General features: G+C 32.9%; 1 protein-coding gene across 2 annotated transcripts; it reads left to right on the top strand.

Annotated features, from left to right (window-relative positions):
• The first annotated feature begins 42 nt into the window (after positions 1 to 42).
• Sin3A (SIN3 transcription regulator family member A) lies at positions 43 to 18,317 on the top strand. 2 transcript variants are annotated; one of them, XM_069124556.1, is made up of 18 exons: positions 43 to 1,558; positions 4,079 to 4,362; positions 5,023 to 5,196; positions 5,397 to 5,549; positions 5,623 to 5,957; positions 6,048 to 6,285; positions 6,353 to 6,607; positions 6,696 to 7,094; positions 7,187 to 7,638; positions 7,719 to 8,193; positions 8,261 to 8,507; positions 8,584 to 8,958; positions 9,039 to 9,208; positions 9,302 to 9,496; positions 9,770 to 9,979; positions 15,387 to 15,538; positions 15,631 to 15,841; positions 15,928 to 18,317. In XM_069124556.1, exons 2-18 carry the CDS (start codon positions 4,099 to 4,101, stop codon positions 16,177 to 16,179), a joined length of 4,557 nt encoding a protein of 1,518 aa, XP_068980657.1. In that variant the 5' UTR covers positions 43 to 1,558; positions 4,079 to 4,098; the 3' UTR covers positions 16,180 to 18,317. The 2 variants fall into 2 exon arrangements, with proteins under 2 accessions (XP_068980657.1, XP_068980656.1); XM_069124555.1 differs by having other exon boundaries at positions 9,770 to 10,048.
• The last annotated feature ends 20 nt before the right edge of the window (positions 18,318 to 18,337 follow it).

The raw sequence follows: 18,337 nt of genomic DNA, 5'->3' as shown, positions 1-18,337 counted from the left end.
AAACGGAAGTTTGAATGTGCGGAGTTTCTATCGCTGTTAACGTTTCGGTAATTTATTAATGTGACTTACGAGAAGTTGATATCGTGAAGTGCTCGAATGAAACTTTGGCGGTATGTTGTTCGAGAGTATTCGTGTACTCTCTTTTCCAGTGTATTTATATCTATAGATATTAGCTGTTTTGTAAGAAACACGTTGTATCTTAAATATTAATATATTACGCGTAACTGACTCCAGTTATTGCGAGAGTATTGTCATAAAAATAACGTCGATAATGTAAACCGATATAAAAGCTCGAAACAAGAACTGAAATTGGAAGTTATTTGGATTGGCCGAAATTCTATGAAACTTAAACTATCAATAAACGACTAGAAAGTGTAGTTGAAACGATAACCGTAGGAAAATACGATTTTAAGAAATTGTACGATTAGTAATTGTCATTGTTAATTACGACTGAGAAAGACTGTTATTTCGTAGCGATTACATTCCATGTGATTCTATGCCGATACGTTAAAGTAAATTGCAAGTGCGTGGCAATATCTTTGTCGTGGAAAACAGTGGAGAAAAGTAGTCGAAGAATAATCGATGCACAATTAATGAAAGTTGGAAGAGAAGTCTCGCGAGGCCTGTGTCACACGTATGCTTTGCAGGAGGTACCCGAGTGGTTGGTAACAGAGACGCTTAGTGGATGAATACGGTCCTGCGCGATCCCCTCCACCTTCCTCATCCCGCTATACGACCAGTCAGTTCCTTGTTTGCCATACAAAATCCAATAGTTTGCCTTGTACCTCGAGAGAGTGCGAGTATGTCTTTTGCATTTGGGTATTTTTTTAAAAAGTGCGGTAATTCGTCCGTGTACTCGCGAAAATGTGCATTTTACTGAGTTTCTTCACACATACGACAAGATTTCGATGGTTCTGAAAGGGAGATCCGAGAAAGCATAGTGAATTCCTGTCTGAGAGACCAGACCGACCGGCCCGTTCAGGCTTCGTCGATTTTTTGGTCGTGAAAAAACAACGGGGCCGAAGCTTTTGTGCGGAAAGTCAGTTTCGACGGCTGGAAAAAGGACCGATATATCGACAAGAAAATCCAGTGTACTGAAAAGTGCTTATACCCGACACTCGAGGTGACTCCTTCGTAAAAGGAGCACCGCAGGACGAATATTTTTCCACTGGAGCTCTCGGGAAAATGTGTTATGTATTTACGTGGAATATTGCGTAACGTCGAGGGCCGGGAAGTGTTTGGAAACGTGCAACACTGACAAACCTCGCTTCGACGACTTCGCAGCACGGGTTGTACGCGTCCGTGCAGCTGGCTTTACCGGCTCTATTTCGTCTCCTCTGTGTCCCAGCGAAATTCCCCGACCGAGGCTCGATATCGCGGATCGAAATTCTGCCCAACGAAGAAACTCCACCGACGCTCGTCTCTCCTCGTGGAACTGCACAAACTTTCCTACCGATCAAAACTTCGTTTCATTCAACGACCACTTGCTTCACTGGATAACTTTTCTCGAAATTCACTTTGGTGCAAGGACGTTCAACTTCTTTTCAAATGGAAATTGGTATGTATTATCTTTTCCACGAGATTTTTACCGTATTCTAAGTCACTGACATTTCTATATCCATGCAAGGTCATCATAAACTACTATGTGGATGTAGACTGTGTTCTATAGAAGCACTAGGTTATAATTATTTTTATAACACACTTTTGTGTTTCAGTGCAACTTTCTTCCGATCAGGAAAATTTACATCTTATTTTGTAGCCCGATGTCAGTAGGATTAGACCGATATTACAGTCTTTTACTTTATTATACCAAGGAAATTTACAGTAATATGTTTTATAATATGTTGCATTAGTGAATGTGTGAATTAAAATTGTCTTGTTTCCTTGTTGGTTTCTACGCTCGTTCTCTTGCTTTTATTCTAGAAAGATGTAAAACTTAGAAAGAAAGAAATTTGTTAGTTTTGACAAATGAGAATAAAATAATGAGCGAAGAAACGCAGTTGTGCTTCTAGAACTGCAGATATCAAAGCGTGTGTGAAGAGGACATAAATCCTTTATAGCTACATTTTGTTATTGATAAAAAATTAATTATAGATTTGAGTGATATATAATAGCACAACGAAATATTTCTGTGTAGCTGTGAATAATCTTGCAGGAATATCTTCTTAGCAGATAAAAAGTACATTTATAAAATATTTTATCTATTCCCACTTTTATAATTTACTTTTACTCTTCGAATGTCTACATTGACCGAGAAGTGTAAAGTATAAAGGATATACATGACAACGTGTCAGGTCAAGATATATAACAGTAATAAATGATTACTAAACCAATAAATAAAACAATAGATTACAAAGGGTAGTAGTTCTTATTAGTAAACGTCAATATCCATTGGAAGAAAAATTTCTTTCACCCCAAATTTATTAGTGGCTTTAAACTTAACAAATTTATTGCATTTTTGTGTGAGGTTATATTACCTAAATATATCTTGAAGTAGATTTCAGAAAGGATATACTCATATTTAACGTATGATTTATTTCCTACTATTGTTATAAATATAATAATATAATGGAAATGCAAACCACGTGTGTTTTAATTATTTTATATTATGCAATATATATAACAGTTACGAGTATGAGTAATTCAATTATTTTTAACTGTAAATCGAGGAAGAAAATGTATAGTAATTTTGAATTTTCAAAAATCAATAGAAAATTAAGTGATACATTTTTAACGGCTTTCTTATATTATTGTAGAGAAATAATTTCGAACATATTCATATTGAGATCGACGTATTAAAAATCAACATAAATACCAATGCAATTTTCCTAATTTACCATTACATATTCATTCCTTTCACTGAAATGATGACAAAATTTTCATCTTTTCCATTATACTATTATCTTAGGAGCGAAAAAGTTTGATATTGTTTGAAGTTATGGGAAAGTGCTCGCGCTGTTTTAGATTCCTCGGAAGTTCTGTCACACGGTGATCGAGCGCGCGGTGCTTTCAAAATTCCGAACATCATCGTGTAAATTTAAATTGATCTAGAAAGGAAACATCAAATTTATCGAATGTTTTTTCTACACGGCGGTACTACGTATTTATGTACTTACGACGTTAGTCAACGGTAGTGCGGATGCATCGTCGATCACGTCATTTTATCACCTTAAACGAAACAATACCATCACCGAACACTTTCGAACCCTACTACACCTTTTCTGTCTTCTGCTCATGGCGCGCTAAACGCCACGATACCCGCGAAAGAGTTGCTGCGTCGTGTTTTATCGTATCTTTGAGGATAAATACAATGGTTGTGTATCGCATAGGTTCGATGTTAACCCTTGAAGGCTATCATAAGCGAAATCTCACCCCATGCGAATTTTATTTTAATACTATCGTCCTGTCATTATTTTTGAGAATATAATTAAAAATATATCAAGTTGTAAAAATTCACAGAAATGTATACTATGCGAACATATATGAAATATCCAAAATCTTATCTATTAATAAGTAAAACAATTTTCTAAATTTCATTTTTTAATTGCATTCATAAAAATATGAAGACGCATAGTTATTAGTTATAATTAATTAATAGACTGTGGGTTTTTATGCAGATTAATATTTTTGAGAATGTAATTTAGAAAATAGGATCTAGAGAGAAAATTGTTTTATCTACCAAATATTATAGAAAACACTATACTTCTGATATTTGATAAATTTTCTCGTATTATGCATTCTTCAAATTTTCCATAAATACAAAAAGTCCATAGTGTACCTATAGTAATATCGCCGTAATGTTATTTATAACCACAAGGAACAACAACTTCTTATCCAATATGGAATAGTAATAAAATATTTAATTGCTTTTCTTAACTTTTCTATTGATAGCTATAATTACGAGGAAATTAAATTTCACTCGTGATACGTGGTTTAAATGACAAATCGTATAAAATGAATGCAGTATGAAATGCGTTAGTGTGATTTCCTTTGATGGCAGCTTTTTAGGGTTAAACAAGATATGATTAATATCGGGATGAAAAGAATATCTCCGAACAAGATCTTTCTCAATCCGTAGCATTTCCAATGTGATCTGCGATGAAACGTGTTCGCGGGCTGGACGAGGTAGCATCACCAGCAGCAGCAACATTAAAGCACTCGTCAGTGAGTGCAGGAAGTGGCGGAGGAGGTAGTTTGGAGTACCATTCAAGCAGTGGAATAGGCGTTGTTGTACCTGGCCAAGCAGTTCGATCAGTTGCTTCGAAAGAAATGCCGGGCAGCATACAATTTGGAACTGCCCAAGCTCAACAGCAATATACTGGAGCAATTGTAGTGCCGACCGCGGCCCCGTCCCCCATTAAGGTGCGTGTTATCTACATTGTAATAACAACAGTAAAGAGCAGCAAAACAACTACATCGTTTTTTCATTTTTCTATGCTTTTTACTATTTTTTAATTGCTTTATATAATTTCAATCTTTTTTTTATAGCTTCTTTGTTAAAATAAAATTGTATATTTTAATGTTTCTTCTTTCTTGTAACATTGTTATTCATAAGTCTTTCAGGTATTACTGGTATATAATAAAACAGAGTGATGCAGGAGCAAATGAAATTAATCGGCTTAAAAGCGGTCTATCGAATTGAACGTTCTCCTATTACGTTTTTAAACATTTTTTAACTGTCACGTTAATAAATCTCTACCTATCTCTATCTACTATGGAGTATCTTTATTTGTAAAATAAATATACAACATTATTGTTATTGTTCGATAACATCGCGTCATTTTTATGTATATATTTGATGAAAATACAATTAAGAAATTTTATTTAATTTTTTGTTCAAATAAGATTTGTACAACTAATTGTTTCACCTTGTATTAATAATAAGATTGGATAATCAGAGGATAATAACAGCACTATACTTCTATATGTACATCTTTTTCCAATTTGTATATACAGGAATATAATCAAACTTGTAAAGATTAGATTTATAGATTGTGCAATTATTATCAATTGTATGTGCAGGGAAGTGGATCTGCAGGACTCACTTCTACATGTAGCAGTAGCAGTGTAAATACTGGTGGAGGTTTACATGGTGGAATAGGTGGTGGGAGTAACCATAGTATGGGTTCCCAACAGCCTACACCAGGAACACAAAGTCAGGTCCATAGTCAACAGCAACCAACAATAAGGCATAAGGTTTATATCCAACAATGTATATAAGTTAAAATAAATTACAGATATTGAGATTTATTGAAAATAATAGCTGTATAATTATGTAAAAGTATGGGTCTAAAGCTTGTATTTTGGATAAAACATTGAAAATCAGTTCTTATTAAAATATGATATTTTTAATTAACAAGAGGTTTTGTATAAAAATGTCTTTATACCTCTTATAGGTTCATTCTGGCAATGTAACACCATTAGCTTCTACCCCACCAGGCACAAGCCTAGGTGGTGGCAGTGGTTCCCAACAATTTCAGAGATTAAAAGTAGAAGATGCATTATCTTATTTAGATCAAGTAAAGTACAAATTCAGTGATCAGCCTCAGGTAGATCTATCATTATTAACATTATCTGAGTTACAATAATCATATTTTATTTCATAATCATGTTTAATTTTAGGTGTATAATGATTTCTTGGATATTATGAAAGAATTTAAGTCTCAAAGCATAGATACTCCGGGAGTAATAACAAGAGTGAGCCATTTATTTAAAGGGCATCCTGAACTTATTGTTGGTTTCAATACCTTTCTTCCACCTGGGTACAAAATAGAGGTGCAAGCAAATGAACAAGGATATGCATTTCAAGTGTCAGTTAGTATGCCAAGTCCAACAGCAACACACACTTGCACTAGCTTGTCACAGCATCATTGCACTGTGAATGTTGGTTCACCTCCTGTTGCAAGTCCACCAACACAACCAGCGAAAGCTCCTCCAGTATTGCAGATAATGCAAGGGTAGGATATTATCAATATTTTATATATTAGTTTTTACTGTTTTTGCGGAATAAATTGATAATTTATATTTTACATGCTATTTGAAATTAGGACCGGAAACATACACCACTCTCTGGCAAATAATATATCGAATAATAGTTTGACAGTACATGCACCTTCACCACCACCGGTACAGGCATACAATAATTCACATGTTAGTGCAGCTCAAGCACAGGCTGTGAGTCAAGCGTTAAGTCAAGCACAAGATGGTATACCCACCAGTGGACAAACTCAACAAAGCCAACCAGTTGAGTTTAATCATGCGATTAATTATGTTAACAAAATTAAGGTTTGTATTCAGTTACAGAATGCAATAAGAAATGTAAGATATTCACTTAATTTGTTTATAATTTCAGAATCGATTCCAAGGTCAACCAGACAAGTATAAAAGATTTTTAGAAATTCTGCATACTTATCAGAAAGAGCAGCGAAATTTAAAAGAATCTGGACACATGGGTGGTACGAGTGGATCTGGTGCATCTAGTGGGGCAAAACATTTAACAGAAGCAGAAGTTTATAGCCAAGTTGCCAAGTTATTTGAAAATCAAGAAGATTTGCTGGCTGAGTTTGGACAATTTTTGCCGGATGCTACTAATCAACAGAGTTCGTTGGTAGGATGGGTATTATAAAATTAATATAAAACAAAATTTTACTTTAAAAAAATTTTTTTTTATTAATGTTTTGGTGACAATATTTTAGAGTAACAAGACTGCTACAGTTAACGATCACACAACAATTGTCAAGAAACCATTGGGACCTAAAGCACCTTATAATAATTCGGGAAATATTTCGAGAGATCTTCGAGAATCGAGCGGTACTAGTACAATAGAACGCGAAAATCGCGATCATAGAGATCGTGACCGAGAGCGAGATAGATCTGGTATACGAGATATTAATAGCGTGCAAAAATTTGGTCACAATACGGGACAATTGAAAAGAAGTCCGTCGTTTTCGCCTTCGGTAACAGCCGGAAACTCTCACCATATACAGCATGGTCCACCTCTGAAAAAGCCTAAAGTATCGTCTATGCGTGAATGTGTTACCATAGCTGAAGCTGGAAAATATGGCAGTCTCAATGATTATGCTTTCTTCGATAAGGTTAGTACTTTCAATTTTTTATTTTCATACTATTAGGAAAGGAAAAATGAAATAAATGCATAATAAAAAAATATGTATTATTATATTCTTAGGTTCGTAAAGCGTTGAGATCGCAAGAGGTATACGAAAATTTCCTTAGATGTTTGGTTTTGTTTAATCAAGAGATAGTTTCTAAATCTGAGTTGGTGCAGTTAGTAACGCCATTTCTTGGTCGTTTTCCTGAACTATTGCGTTGGTTTAAAGATTTCCTGGGCCACTTGCCCGAGTCTTCTAGTACCAACGCAACAAATGCAAGTGGCAATTTAAATGTTGAAGCGCTACCAAATAATGTTGTACGAAGTCATCAAGAGAGACCGCAAGGTGATCTGGCGATGGAAATTGACTACACGGCATGCAAGCGTCTAGGGGCATCATACTGTGCGTTACCAAAGTCTTACGTTCAACCAAAGTGTACAGGAAGAACGCAACTGTGTAAAGAAGTTCTCAACGATACATGGGTTTCATTCCCGACTTGGTCAGAAGATAGTACATTCGTAACATCCAGGTTCGTAATTTTTATATCTCCTTTATGTGATATTTATTGTTGAATAGTAGAATTATTTTTTATTGGGTTGGAATGTTTAGGAAAACTCAGTACGAGGAATTCATTTATCGTTGCGAAGATGAACGATTTGAGTTGGATGGCGTAATAGAAACTAATGCGTCAACAATTAGAGTTCTCGAGGGTGTCCATAAGAAAATGAGTAGAATGAGCCAAGAAGAACTTCAGAAATTCAAGCTCGACGATTGTCTCGGTGGTTGTTCGCCTACAATTCATCAGAGAGCCTTGAAGAGGATATACGGCGATAAGGCGGCTGACATTATAGATGGTCTTAAGAAAAATCCTGTAGTAGCAGTACCAGTAGTTCTTCGTCGATTAAAGAGTAAGGAAGAAGAGTGGCGGGAAGCGCAAAAAGGTTTCAATAAACTCTGGAGAGAACAAAACGAAAAGTACTACTTGAAGTCTCTGGATCATCAAGGTATCAATTTCAAGCAGAACGATGTTAAGGCCCTAAGGTCCAAGAGCCTATTTAATGAAATTGAAACGTTATACGATGAGGTTTGTAACTGTTTTTCCTCTAGGTAAGTTTATGCTTCTCACTATTTAAGAATAATTTATTTTGCAGAGACACGAGCAGGTAGACGATGGTAGCGGGGATGGTCAAAATAATAGCGGTCCACACCTTGTATTACCTTACAAAGATAAGTCTGTCCTAGATGATGCAGCTAATCTTCTTATCCATCATGTAAAGCGTCAAACGGCCATCCACAAGGAAGACAAGCAACGAATAAAGCTTTTGTTGAAGCATTTTATACCTGATCTTTTCTTCCATCCACGCCAGGAACTAAGTGACGATGAAAGGGATGAAGACGGTATGCATTAAATTTGATAAATTATTACTATTTTGTAGTCGAAGCAATTTATTTTATACAAGTATCGCTGTTACAGATGAGAAGGAAGATCTCAATGTAGCAGCGTGTAGTAATTCTCAGTCAGTAACGATGAATACCTCTCCGTTGGGTGGTGGTGGCCTCCAAGCAAATAGAAATAAGGCGCCGGTATCTCCGATTCCGTCTTCCACGTCTATTAAAACCGAACCTGATATCAAAGTACCGATCCATGCAATGTCGGATGATCCTGAAGAAGCGTACACGCTCTTCATGGGCAGCAACAATTGGTACCTTTTTTTAAGGTTACATCATATATTATGTGAAAGATTAACAAAAATGTACGACCGGGCTGTGGCTCTTGCTGAAGAGGAATCACGGTACAAACAGCAGCGTAAAGAGAGCACAGCTGTCGCATTACGGTTAAAACCTAAAAGTAAGTGTAAAACGTAGTTTTGTTTGTATGAAAAAAATGTAGTTCATTCTAATTTAATATTCTTAATATGTTTGATATAGATGAAATTGAAATTGAAGATTACTATCCTGCATTTTTGGATATGGTTAAGAATGTTCTAGACGGTAATATGGAAAGTACCGCATATGAGGATACCTTACGAGAAATGTTCGGTATTCACGCATATATCGCTTTTACGTTAGATAAGGTTGTAACATACGCTGTGAGACAAGTAAGTATATGCATATCAGATTTAAAAATTTTTTAAATTACTATAATTTTATAATTATAGCAGGATTCTAAAACAAAAATATAAAATTTTTAGTTACAGCATTTGGTCTCAGATCTTATATGCCAGCAGTGTATGGAATTATTCCAGCGAGAGCAACGACAACCGAAAGAAAGTAGTGGTGCAGGTGGTTTATGTGCTACAGCGTATATGAGACTCGGTGCAGAGATGTCGTATCAGCGTAAAGCTGAAAAGGCTATGGCGGACGAAAATTGTTTTAAAATATACATTGTAAGTTTCGATTTTTCAGAAGACTTATTTTGCGAATGACAAAGCTATTGCTATCATTTATTTTAGAAGCTTATAATTCACTGTTATATATTTTAAAAATACTAAAATATTCTATTGAACCTTTGATTCATGAACATTAACCATATGTTAATGTATCTCTTAATTACAGCTGGTAATATCCTACGAATACGAAAAAATTATGAATAAAAAAATATTACTTTTTCGTAAATTAAACGAAACGCGTTTTACATGTAAAACGTTTTATTGTTGCAGTATAAGAAAGACTGTAAAATAACAATGGAATTGTTGGATACGGAAGGTGATGAAGCAATGGACAACAGTTGTAGGGAAAGAGAAAGGGAAGGAGTTACGGTATCTGAAAAGTGGTCTACATATGTTGAGAGGTTTTCTGCTCCAGCTGGTCAGACTAGCCCGAAAGACACCCCTACCTTAACAGACAATGAGCCAACAACCAATCATCCTGTGAGTAACGACCAGGCAGCAAGGGGGGGGAGGGGCAGAAAGCGCAAGAACACTGACATTAGCAAGAAGGTATAGGATCCACATCCCTTTTCATAATCATTGCCAACGTTGAAGTTTACATTCATTCGTATTTGATGTCTGTGATTGGAAGTTGTACTGTTGTCATTCAGTGTACAACTAGTGTCCCAAAAAACGAAAGCTTAGTAAAAAAAAACTTTCTTCTAATTATTTCGTGTGATCGTGCTATAAAATTATACCAGAGGTATTCGTGTGTGAAACGTTTAATCTCGCAGTCGGACGCCTTTTCAAAAAAACTCGGTCTTCAAGAGAATCATTGTTGACTTCCTTAAAGAAAGATATCAAAAAAGAAGTAGAAAATATTTTAGGAATGAACATCGTAGCATATAATATCGGTTGTTTGCTAATACGAGGAAGCTACGTAGCCATATACGGTCTGCTATCATCAATGCTTTATCACGCGAATGGGGTCAGAACACTGGTTCATGCTTGTCATTATATAGAAGTTGCAGAACTTTGTATACATATAAGCAGAATGAACTAATATTCTTTTAAATGCTAAAATAAAAGAAAAAGAATGGAAAGTCATATATTTATTTTCGTAATGTTTAAAGAGATAAGAGAGATATGATTTTCATCTGAGCGCGTCCATTGTGGTGCTGTAAATTAAGTAAAGAGAAAGATAAGAGAAAAATAGAAAAAGAGAGTATAGTGCACTACGAATCCCCATTCTTTATTCTATATATTCGCACTATTAGTGCATTGCAATACCATTACATGTTATGCGAAAAACCACAAATTACAAATTATATTTCTATATTTTAAATATCGATTTATAGCGAAACAACGATATCTCAATAGTAATTTTTCCAAATTTTCAAACGCGAAGATTTATCGAAGGCATTTAGAAGTATACTGCTCCACACGAGTCACTGCTTTGCTTCCTCGTTTTTTATGGAGTAAATAAGTTTTGTCTATTCACGCGAGTTTCTATGCAAGGGTTTATTCTTTCATCCGGTGATATCTTTTTTACTTTTTATTTAGGGTCGAAAGGAAGTTCGTGCGTTCGATAAAAGGGAGGGAAGTGCGCGATATTTACATTTACGTACAAAAAAGATTCCAAGTTTCGGTTGTTTTTAAATTTTATTTTATATTTTATCTAATAATGTGGTTATCTAATAACTTCTTTTTATTTGTGTTTGTTGTTTTTGTTTGTTATATAATAATAAAAATATTATAAATGATTGTATAAAGCTTCAAAAGCTTATAAAAGAAATAAGAGTACGTACTAAATTCATTAATTTGCTTTCATGTTGAAAACATGATTCTCCCGTGAATCTCTCACTTGAAAAGAATCGGTCAACGAAACAAACAAGGAAAATTTTCACATATACAATTAAATCGTACTATGCTTTATCGTACTGTCTCCGTAATTGTCTACTTCACGTTTCTTTAGAAAAGGAAAGATAAAATTAACCAGTTACAGCAGAAGTATAGTTACGAGATGAAAGATATTAACGAGCATTTAACTCATTTTGCAAATGTACAAAAATGATGAAAAGAAACATCAAGGGGACACGGCATACACAAATGAAGTCATCCGAGCAGTGCCATAAATGAATGTAAAATATTAGCATAAAAGAAAAAAAGAACATAACATTTGATATCGGTCAATTCTTAAAGTTTAGTTCATTTTCATCTTACTATTATTATAAACTAGATAAGATCATAATTTCTAGAATTTATTATCGAGATAGAATTTAAAAAGAAATATGTAAATATTTGATATAAATTTGTACATATGTTTTGATACGCAACTTGGTCGACTGGTAGAGATACTATGCATCTACTAACTTGTAAAATTTCACCATTTCGCTATCATACATTCGAACATTAGTGAAGCCTTTGGGAAGGAAATATGGATATTGACTCGTGAACACATTACTTCCACGCCACATCACATTATGCAGGGTAATCGTGGCTTTTTCTGTCTTCTGATCGCTCCAACTTTCAATTTATTACTACGAAACTTCTAATTATGGCAGAGTAACTATCAAGTTCACAAAGTAGATAAAGATAAAAGAAAAGATACGCATGCTGAGAGAAGGTGCATTATATGATAAAATAACGTTTTGGACATTTTTGGAACATTGGATTTCCAAAGATTGCGTGTGTTATGATTCCTTACGGATATTAACGAAAAAAGCTTGGGAAATTTCCGTACTATTAAATTAGGGTATGTTAACGAAGTATTAAAATTGTATATTTTTTAGGCATTAGGTTAGGGTATACCAACCTATTTAGAAGATTTTCAATTACGCGAACGCCACACAGTTCGACGTGTTATATTGCATTCTTCGAATTAGATTCGTTTGATTTAAAAGGTGTAGTGTGATATGTAAGATCATAGTATGCATTGATTCTAGGTTGAACATTAAAAAAAGAAACTGGAAGTAGCGTTATTATTGGCGTGGACCAAGTGTGTTCCTGGCTTAACTGTTGCGCCACTGTGAAATGCAGGTGTATGATAATTCTTTGCTATGTACATATTAATGTATAAGTAGTGAAGCAAAGATTATATGGCATAGCATGTAAATAGAAAATCACTTGTATCTTTTCATTAATTCATAGCTCCAACTGAAAGGAACGTAACAGTATGAAGCGTTTGATATCCCACGAACTAATTTCGAATATCTGCCAAAGGTTTCACAGTTTTAACTCTCTCGGTTTCTGCTGTTGCTTTTTGCATTGAGAAGGTCCATTACTTTTACCCCTTTTTTTGTTTGTTTGGTACTCTAGTGAACTTTCATTCTGTGTAATTACATTCTTCTCGTGGAAATGGTATAATTCTATCGAAGGTCTTTAATAATTTTTTACAGTGCAGACTATAAAAATTGTTAGTTATTAAAAGTTAGCTAGCATCAAGCATTAAGTTTTAATGTCGGAAGAGTAATTTTTATCGAATCGTTCTTTGTTCTTTCCTAGGTTTCGACGAGTTATCAGATTTCGTTATTAAAAAATGTGCTTTTAATGTTTTGTCGCGTTTAGGATTTCTTTTTTGAAATCAAACAACTATTAAGAAATACGTTGCTACTTTTATTATTATTATTGTTTGACGACGAGATAAAAAAATCTACGTTTTGTATATTTTATGGAAAAACAGGTACTATTTCTTAGTTTTCTTTGCCATAGTATTCTGTACAGTTATACAAATACGTTTATGACGCAAAGTGGATTTTCAGATGCAGTGTTCGCAACGTTGTTTCCTCATTGAATGATATCTTCGTATTTTGTACAAAATGTAAAACATGCATTTCCTGACAAGGCTCTGCATCATGGAATTTTAAGCGCTATTATATATATAGAGAGAGAAAATCTACACGTATCATGTACGTGTATTTATATATTTTTCGTTTATTTAACAGTTCAATACGTTTTTATTAGATAACGTGGCACAAATTTAAATTAATTTAAACGATATATATACATATATATATATATATACCTACACACACACATATATATATATATGTATATATATATATATATATATACACATATATATGTAATTGTTGCCACAAAGGATCTGATTTAAACGTTATTATGACATTTGTAATATAGTTTCATTGAGACTATGAGGTCGTATGTGCAGACAGATTTTATGTGATTGTTATAAGCTCATATCTCCGTTTTCACTTTATGCAGTGAATTTTAAACTCTATATATATATAAGACATATATATATATATATATATATATTTTGTAACTGTAATCTGTATATGAAACGAATATACATATAATAATAGATAAACAATAATATTGTATAGAAGAGAGATATTGAAATACATGAACAATGCTTTTAAACATTATTGTCTAACATCATTTTGTACCACTAAATTTATTACTTTGATTCTCCGATGATATTAATTTTTTGTGACGACAAAGAAAGATAAAAGAATTCTTTGCCTGTGCTTTTACGAATGAAACGAGACAAAAAACAATGCAAAATGAATATTCCATAATACTATATTTAAATACTTAGTAATCATACAGAGAGATATTTAATTTCAGATGTTAAAATTTTTATATTTGTCCTTATATGATTTTTATTTTACATATTTTTTCTCATTTAGCTTCGATTTGTTCTGTTTTATTATTTCAATATTATATCATGTGTGCTGAACATTAAATGATGATAAATATACACACACATACACACACATATATATATATATGTATATATACAATATATACGTATATATATGTATACACATATGTATATTAAGAGTAATATATCTCTTTTCTAACACATTTGTATTTTAAAATAGTAAAGCCGCCATATAAGTTAGAATTTCACTCGAATCATGTCAATACCACGCCTTTTTTGTTATGCTTTCGACTGAAAAAGTTCACTTGTCGTCTGTGAATGTACATGGATTGAAAATTGACCTGAAAATGTTACTTTAAGCTCATTTTCTTTCATTTCATCTCGTGTTCGTTTAATTGATTTCATTTTGCTTACACAAAATTATTGGACAAATTTGTTTTATTATTTTCAAGTATTATTGGTACTAAGACTCAATATAGTTGCTGTTACATATTGTTATTATATAATGATAAATTTATGAATGAATATTTCTGAACTACAATGAATGATTTCATTATAAAGTACTGTTAACACGTAAGAATTGTTACTTATTCCTAGTCATTTATACAGTATCAATAACATGCTAAAAAATAGTAAAACAACAGATTACAAGATATTTGTAATGTGGTTTATTTTCGCTTATTGCTCTTTTTCGTGCATAAACCCCTGAAAACCATTAAATCTTTTTGGTACGTTCTTTAAAGAACATCCTTTTATGTATCCACGTTTTCCCAAGTTAATTGTTAATAAATTTTATTTGTAGAGTATAGTTATTTATTGATGCGTATGCGATTCAGTACGTGTCAGTGTATAATGACAATCACATAATGACATATAACTTACTTACAAAAAATGAAGATAGCATACAAAAATTTAAATTCCTTTTGAACGAGTACCCTTAAGAAAATATCGTTTTTCTTTTGTATATAGAAAATTATTTTTATATATCTTTCATTTGTTTCTGTATTTTGCCGTAGTTTATTATTTTTACCTAAAACATTTTATTACTTTTAGAAAGAGAGTAAGCTCTATACAAGAGGAATGTTTGTAATTTAGTACGAGGTGTGAAATATTGTAATAAATTATTTTGCAATTGTGCTGTAATAAGAGCTCTTAACTTAAGTATGTTAAACTTAGTACTAATTACTCATAATAATACAATGAATGATATCATTAAAATTGTATGTATACATGTATTAAGCTGTACCTGTTAAAAAAGTTAACATGAAACGATTGTTGTAGATGGATGGAAATGGTTGGAGTTCTTTAGGCAGAATCTTGGCAGGACGTAAGCCTGTATTTCTTTACCGTAATATTAGACAGTGGAGGAAAAAAGCTGCAAGAATGATGTCAGCATCAGTGCCTAACACCAATCAAGCAGATAAAGCAGCAGGGTAAGTATCATTTAGATCTCTTTATAATTAAAATCATAACTCTGTTGATAAGATATAATATTTGAATGCCTTTCCTTTCTATCTTCCTTCAGATCAACTGACAAAGAAAAATCACTGGATTCTGTGGATGCGCTCTTAAAGCGACCCCCTGGTTTAAGATTAGCAGATTCTGGGGATACATCTGACATTATCAATTCCGATGAAACCCAGTGTAGATTTAATCCCAATAGTTACCAAATGCTTTATATTGCTAGTAAGGAAGCATTCCTGTATAAACAAAATTCTTTCAGTCGTGCCAGGGAGGTATGTTATACGATTAAAAATTTGTCTTATTTTTTTTTAAATTAACGATACTCATGATATTTATTAATTATTTGCTTTTTCAACAGTGTCATCCAGCTGTTACAAAACACTTGAATTCAAAGTTCCATCAATGGCTGGCGGCTTGGGTATCCAAGAATGTCGCAGATGTTCAACACCGATTATGTCAGGATTGGTTGATGGGACGTTACGAAAACTTAATTCCTCATAAAACACGAGTGATCACGGACAATGATCAAACGAGAACGCCTTATCGACAATACAATCGTTATCGAGTGGAACGCTTGCAACCCGATTCTCTGACGGAACCAAGTGTATAATCACACGTCTCTTATCATTTCTTTACTATTCTCTGACAGCATATTGATAATACTGTGAACTCGTTTCGATAGTCTCACATTCATATTTTCTGTTACAAAAAGAAATTAATACTTAAGAGAGGGTTACATCGAAGGCAAAATCGAGACTGATTCTTGAACTATATCGCGCGTATGTACAACGAGAGAACGTCTTATTTTGCCAACGAAGTTTATCGCGAACGAAGAAGGTGTAGAAGTGGTCGTTAAGGAAAGAAAGTATTGAAGATTACAAATGAATCTAAATGAGTCTATACATTGTGTACTAAACTTATTGCATACAATTTTTAACTAAATTTGATTCTTCAACTGTACAGGTATGGAAAATTTGATGCAAATTGAAATATCGCTGACTTGTTGAAGTTGTTGTTTGTCTAAGGGTTTAGCGTTGAGCATTTCTTCAACATAAAGTACTAAATTAACTATTGAATCAAATGTTAAGAAAGAGGATCAGTTATAATGAGCGATATTTCTAATTGTATTAAAGTTAAGCTTGTGATCAGGTAATATAAGATATTTAAACGTATTGTTTCATTTCTGAAAATCGAGTACTTTTCGATAAAACTAGATATAGATTTTCCAGGTAAGGTTTTACATAAGAGAAAAATAATGGTAAAACTTTTGATACTTTATGTAATATCTTAAATATTTAGGAAGACTATGATAATATAATTGTTGTTTGTAAGCATATTGCAGATTCAGCCAATTTTATTTTATTAAGTATTTTATTTTTATAGACTTACACAATTGTCATTGAAACATTGAATATCGTTAGTGATTAAAAGAAATTATTAAAATTTCGATTCGTAGTATGTTATATTATTTAATTCACGACTGTCTATTTATAACTGGAACGTAACGAAAGATTGGGTTACAAGAAAGCTGTATACTTTTTTTTGAATAATAACTTTATATACATGTATGTAAAATATCTTTCATTCGAAGTTTTTAATAACTTACTTCTCTTATTTTTCTTACGAATGTCGTGATTGAAGTTTCCGTTCTCTTAAATTCGGTATACATAAAACTGTACGTATAAATACATGCTTGTACAGATGTATGTGCATGTATGTATGGATATGCGATAACTGAGTGCATATATATGTACATACATGCATATGTATGTATATATATGTATATATACATATGAAACGAAAAAATACTAGGCCTTATTTTTTACCTGATCTTTAGGCTATTCGATAGACAATGTACAATATTAAAGTATGACGGTGTTCCTGTACAGTGCAAAGCTGTTGACAACATTAGAATACGGCGTTTATTGAAAGACGTTGATAGGTATTGACTCACCACGCACGATATATGGTTATAGATATTATTTTACTTTATTCTTAAGTATGTATTTTTTTACCAATTCTTTTACTTGTATATTGATATACGAGACACACACGTATTGAACTTGTTAAAAATCTATAAATCATCTTTTATCTTGTCGATATCAATCACGGTGTTAAATTTTCAATGTTTTAAACTTTCACCAGAAAAGAAGAAAGGATAATACGAAATTGAATGAAGAAAATCGTGCGCGGTGAAAGAAAAGAAGCACATAATACCTTTGCAAGATTCAGACTGTTTATAATAATTGAAAAAGGCGAATTGGTTTCGTTCCAATCATTCAAACAAAAAATGACGTTTAAAATGTAATGACAGATAGTAATGTATGCATAAATTTTGGATTGAATACATTTTTATCGTAATTATACAGATTTAGTTGAAATCTTAGCATCTCTGTTTTTGTGGATAATTTTGGAAAAATACCATTTTACATACATTTACACAACCAAGTATATAAACACAGACACACTGTGCTGTTCGGCGGTTATGCGTATATTACAGTTATATAGTAAACTGTGTATCTTATGAAAGGTGAACAAAGAAATGAGAGACCCGGTCTTCCGATGCTCGACTACTCGTGACTATTGATGATGAATGATAGTGTATTTTATCGAGAAATTGCTAATTTTAAAAGTGTATGTCCATGTATCAAAAGTGAATGTACAGGCAATTTTATTACTCGAGATAATAATTTAATGTTGATATATTTTGCACAAATCATTATTAATATTAATAAATCATTAATATTATGGCTGTTTTATTTGACTCG

The sequence above is a fragment of the Bombus flavifrons genome, chromosome 12 (assembly GCF_040668555.2).
Source record: "Bombus flavifrons isolate JBK064 chromosome 12, iyBomFlav1_principal, whole genome shotgun sequence".
Taxonomy (NCBI): Eukaryota; Metazoa; Arthropoda; class Insecta; order Hymenoptera; family Apidae; genus Bombus; species Bombus flavifrons.
This window is presented reverse-complemented; position numbering and strand designations above follow the sequence as displayed.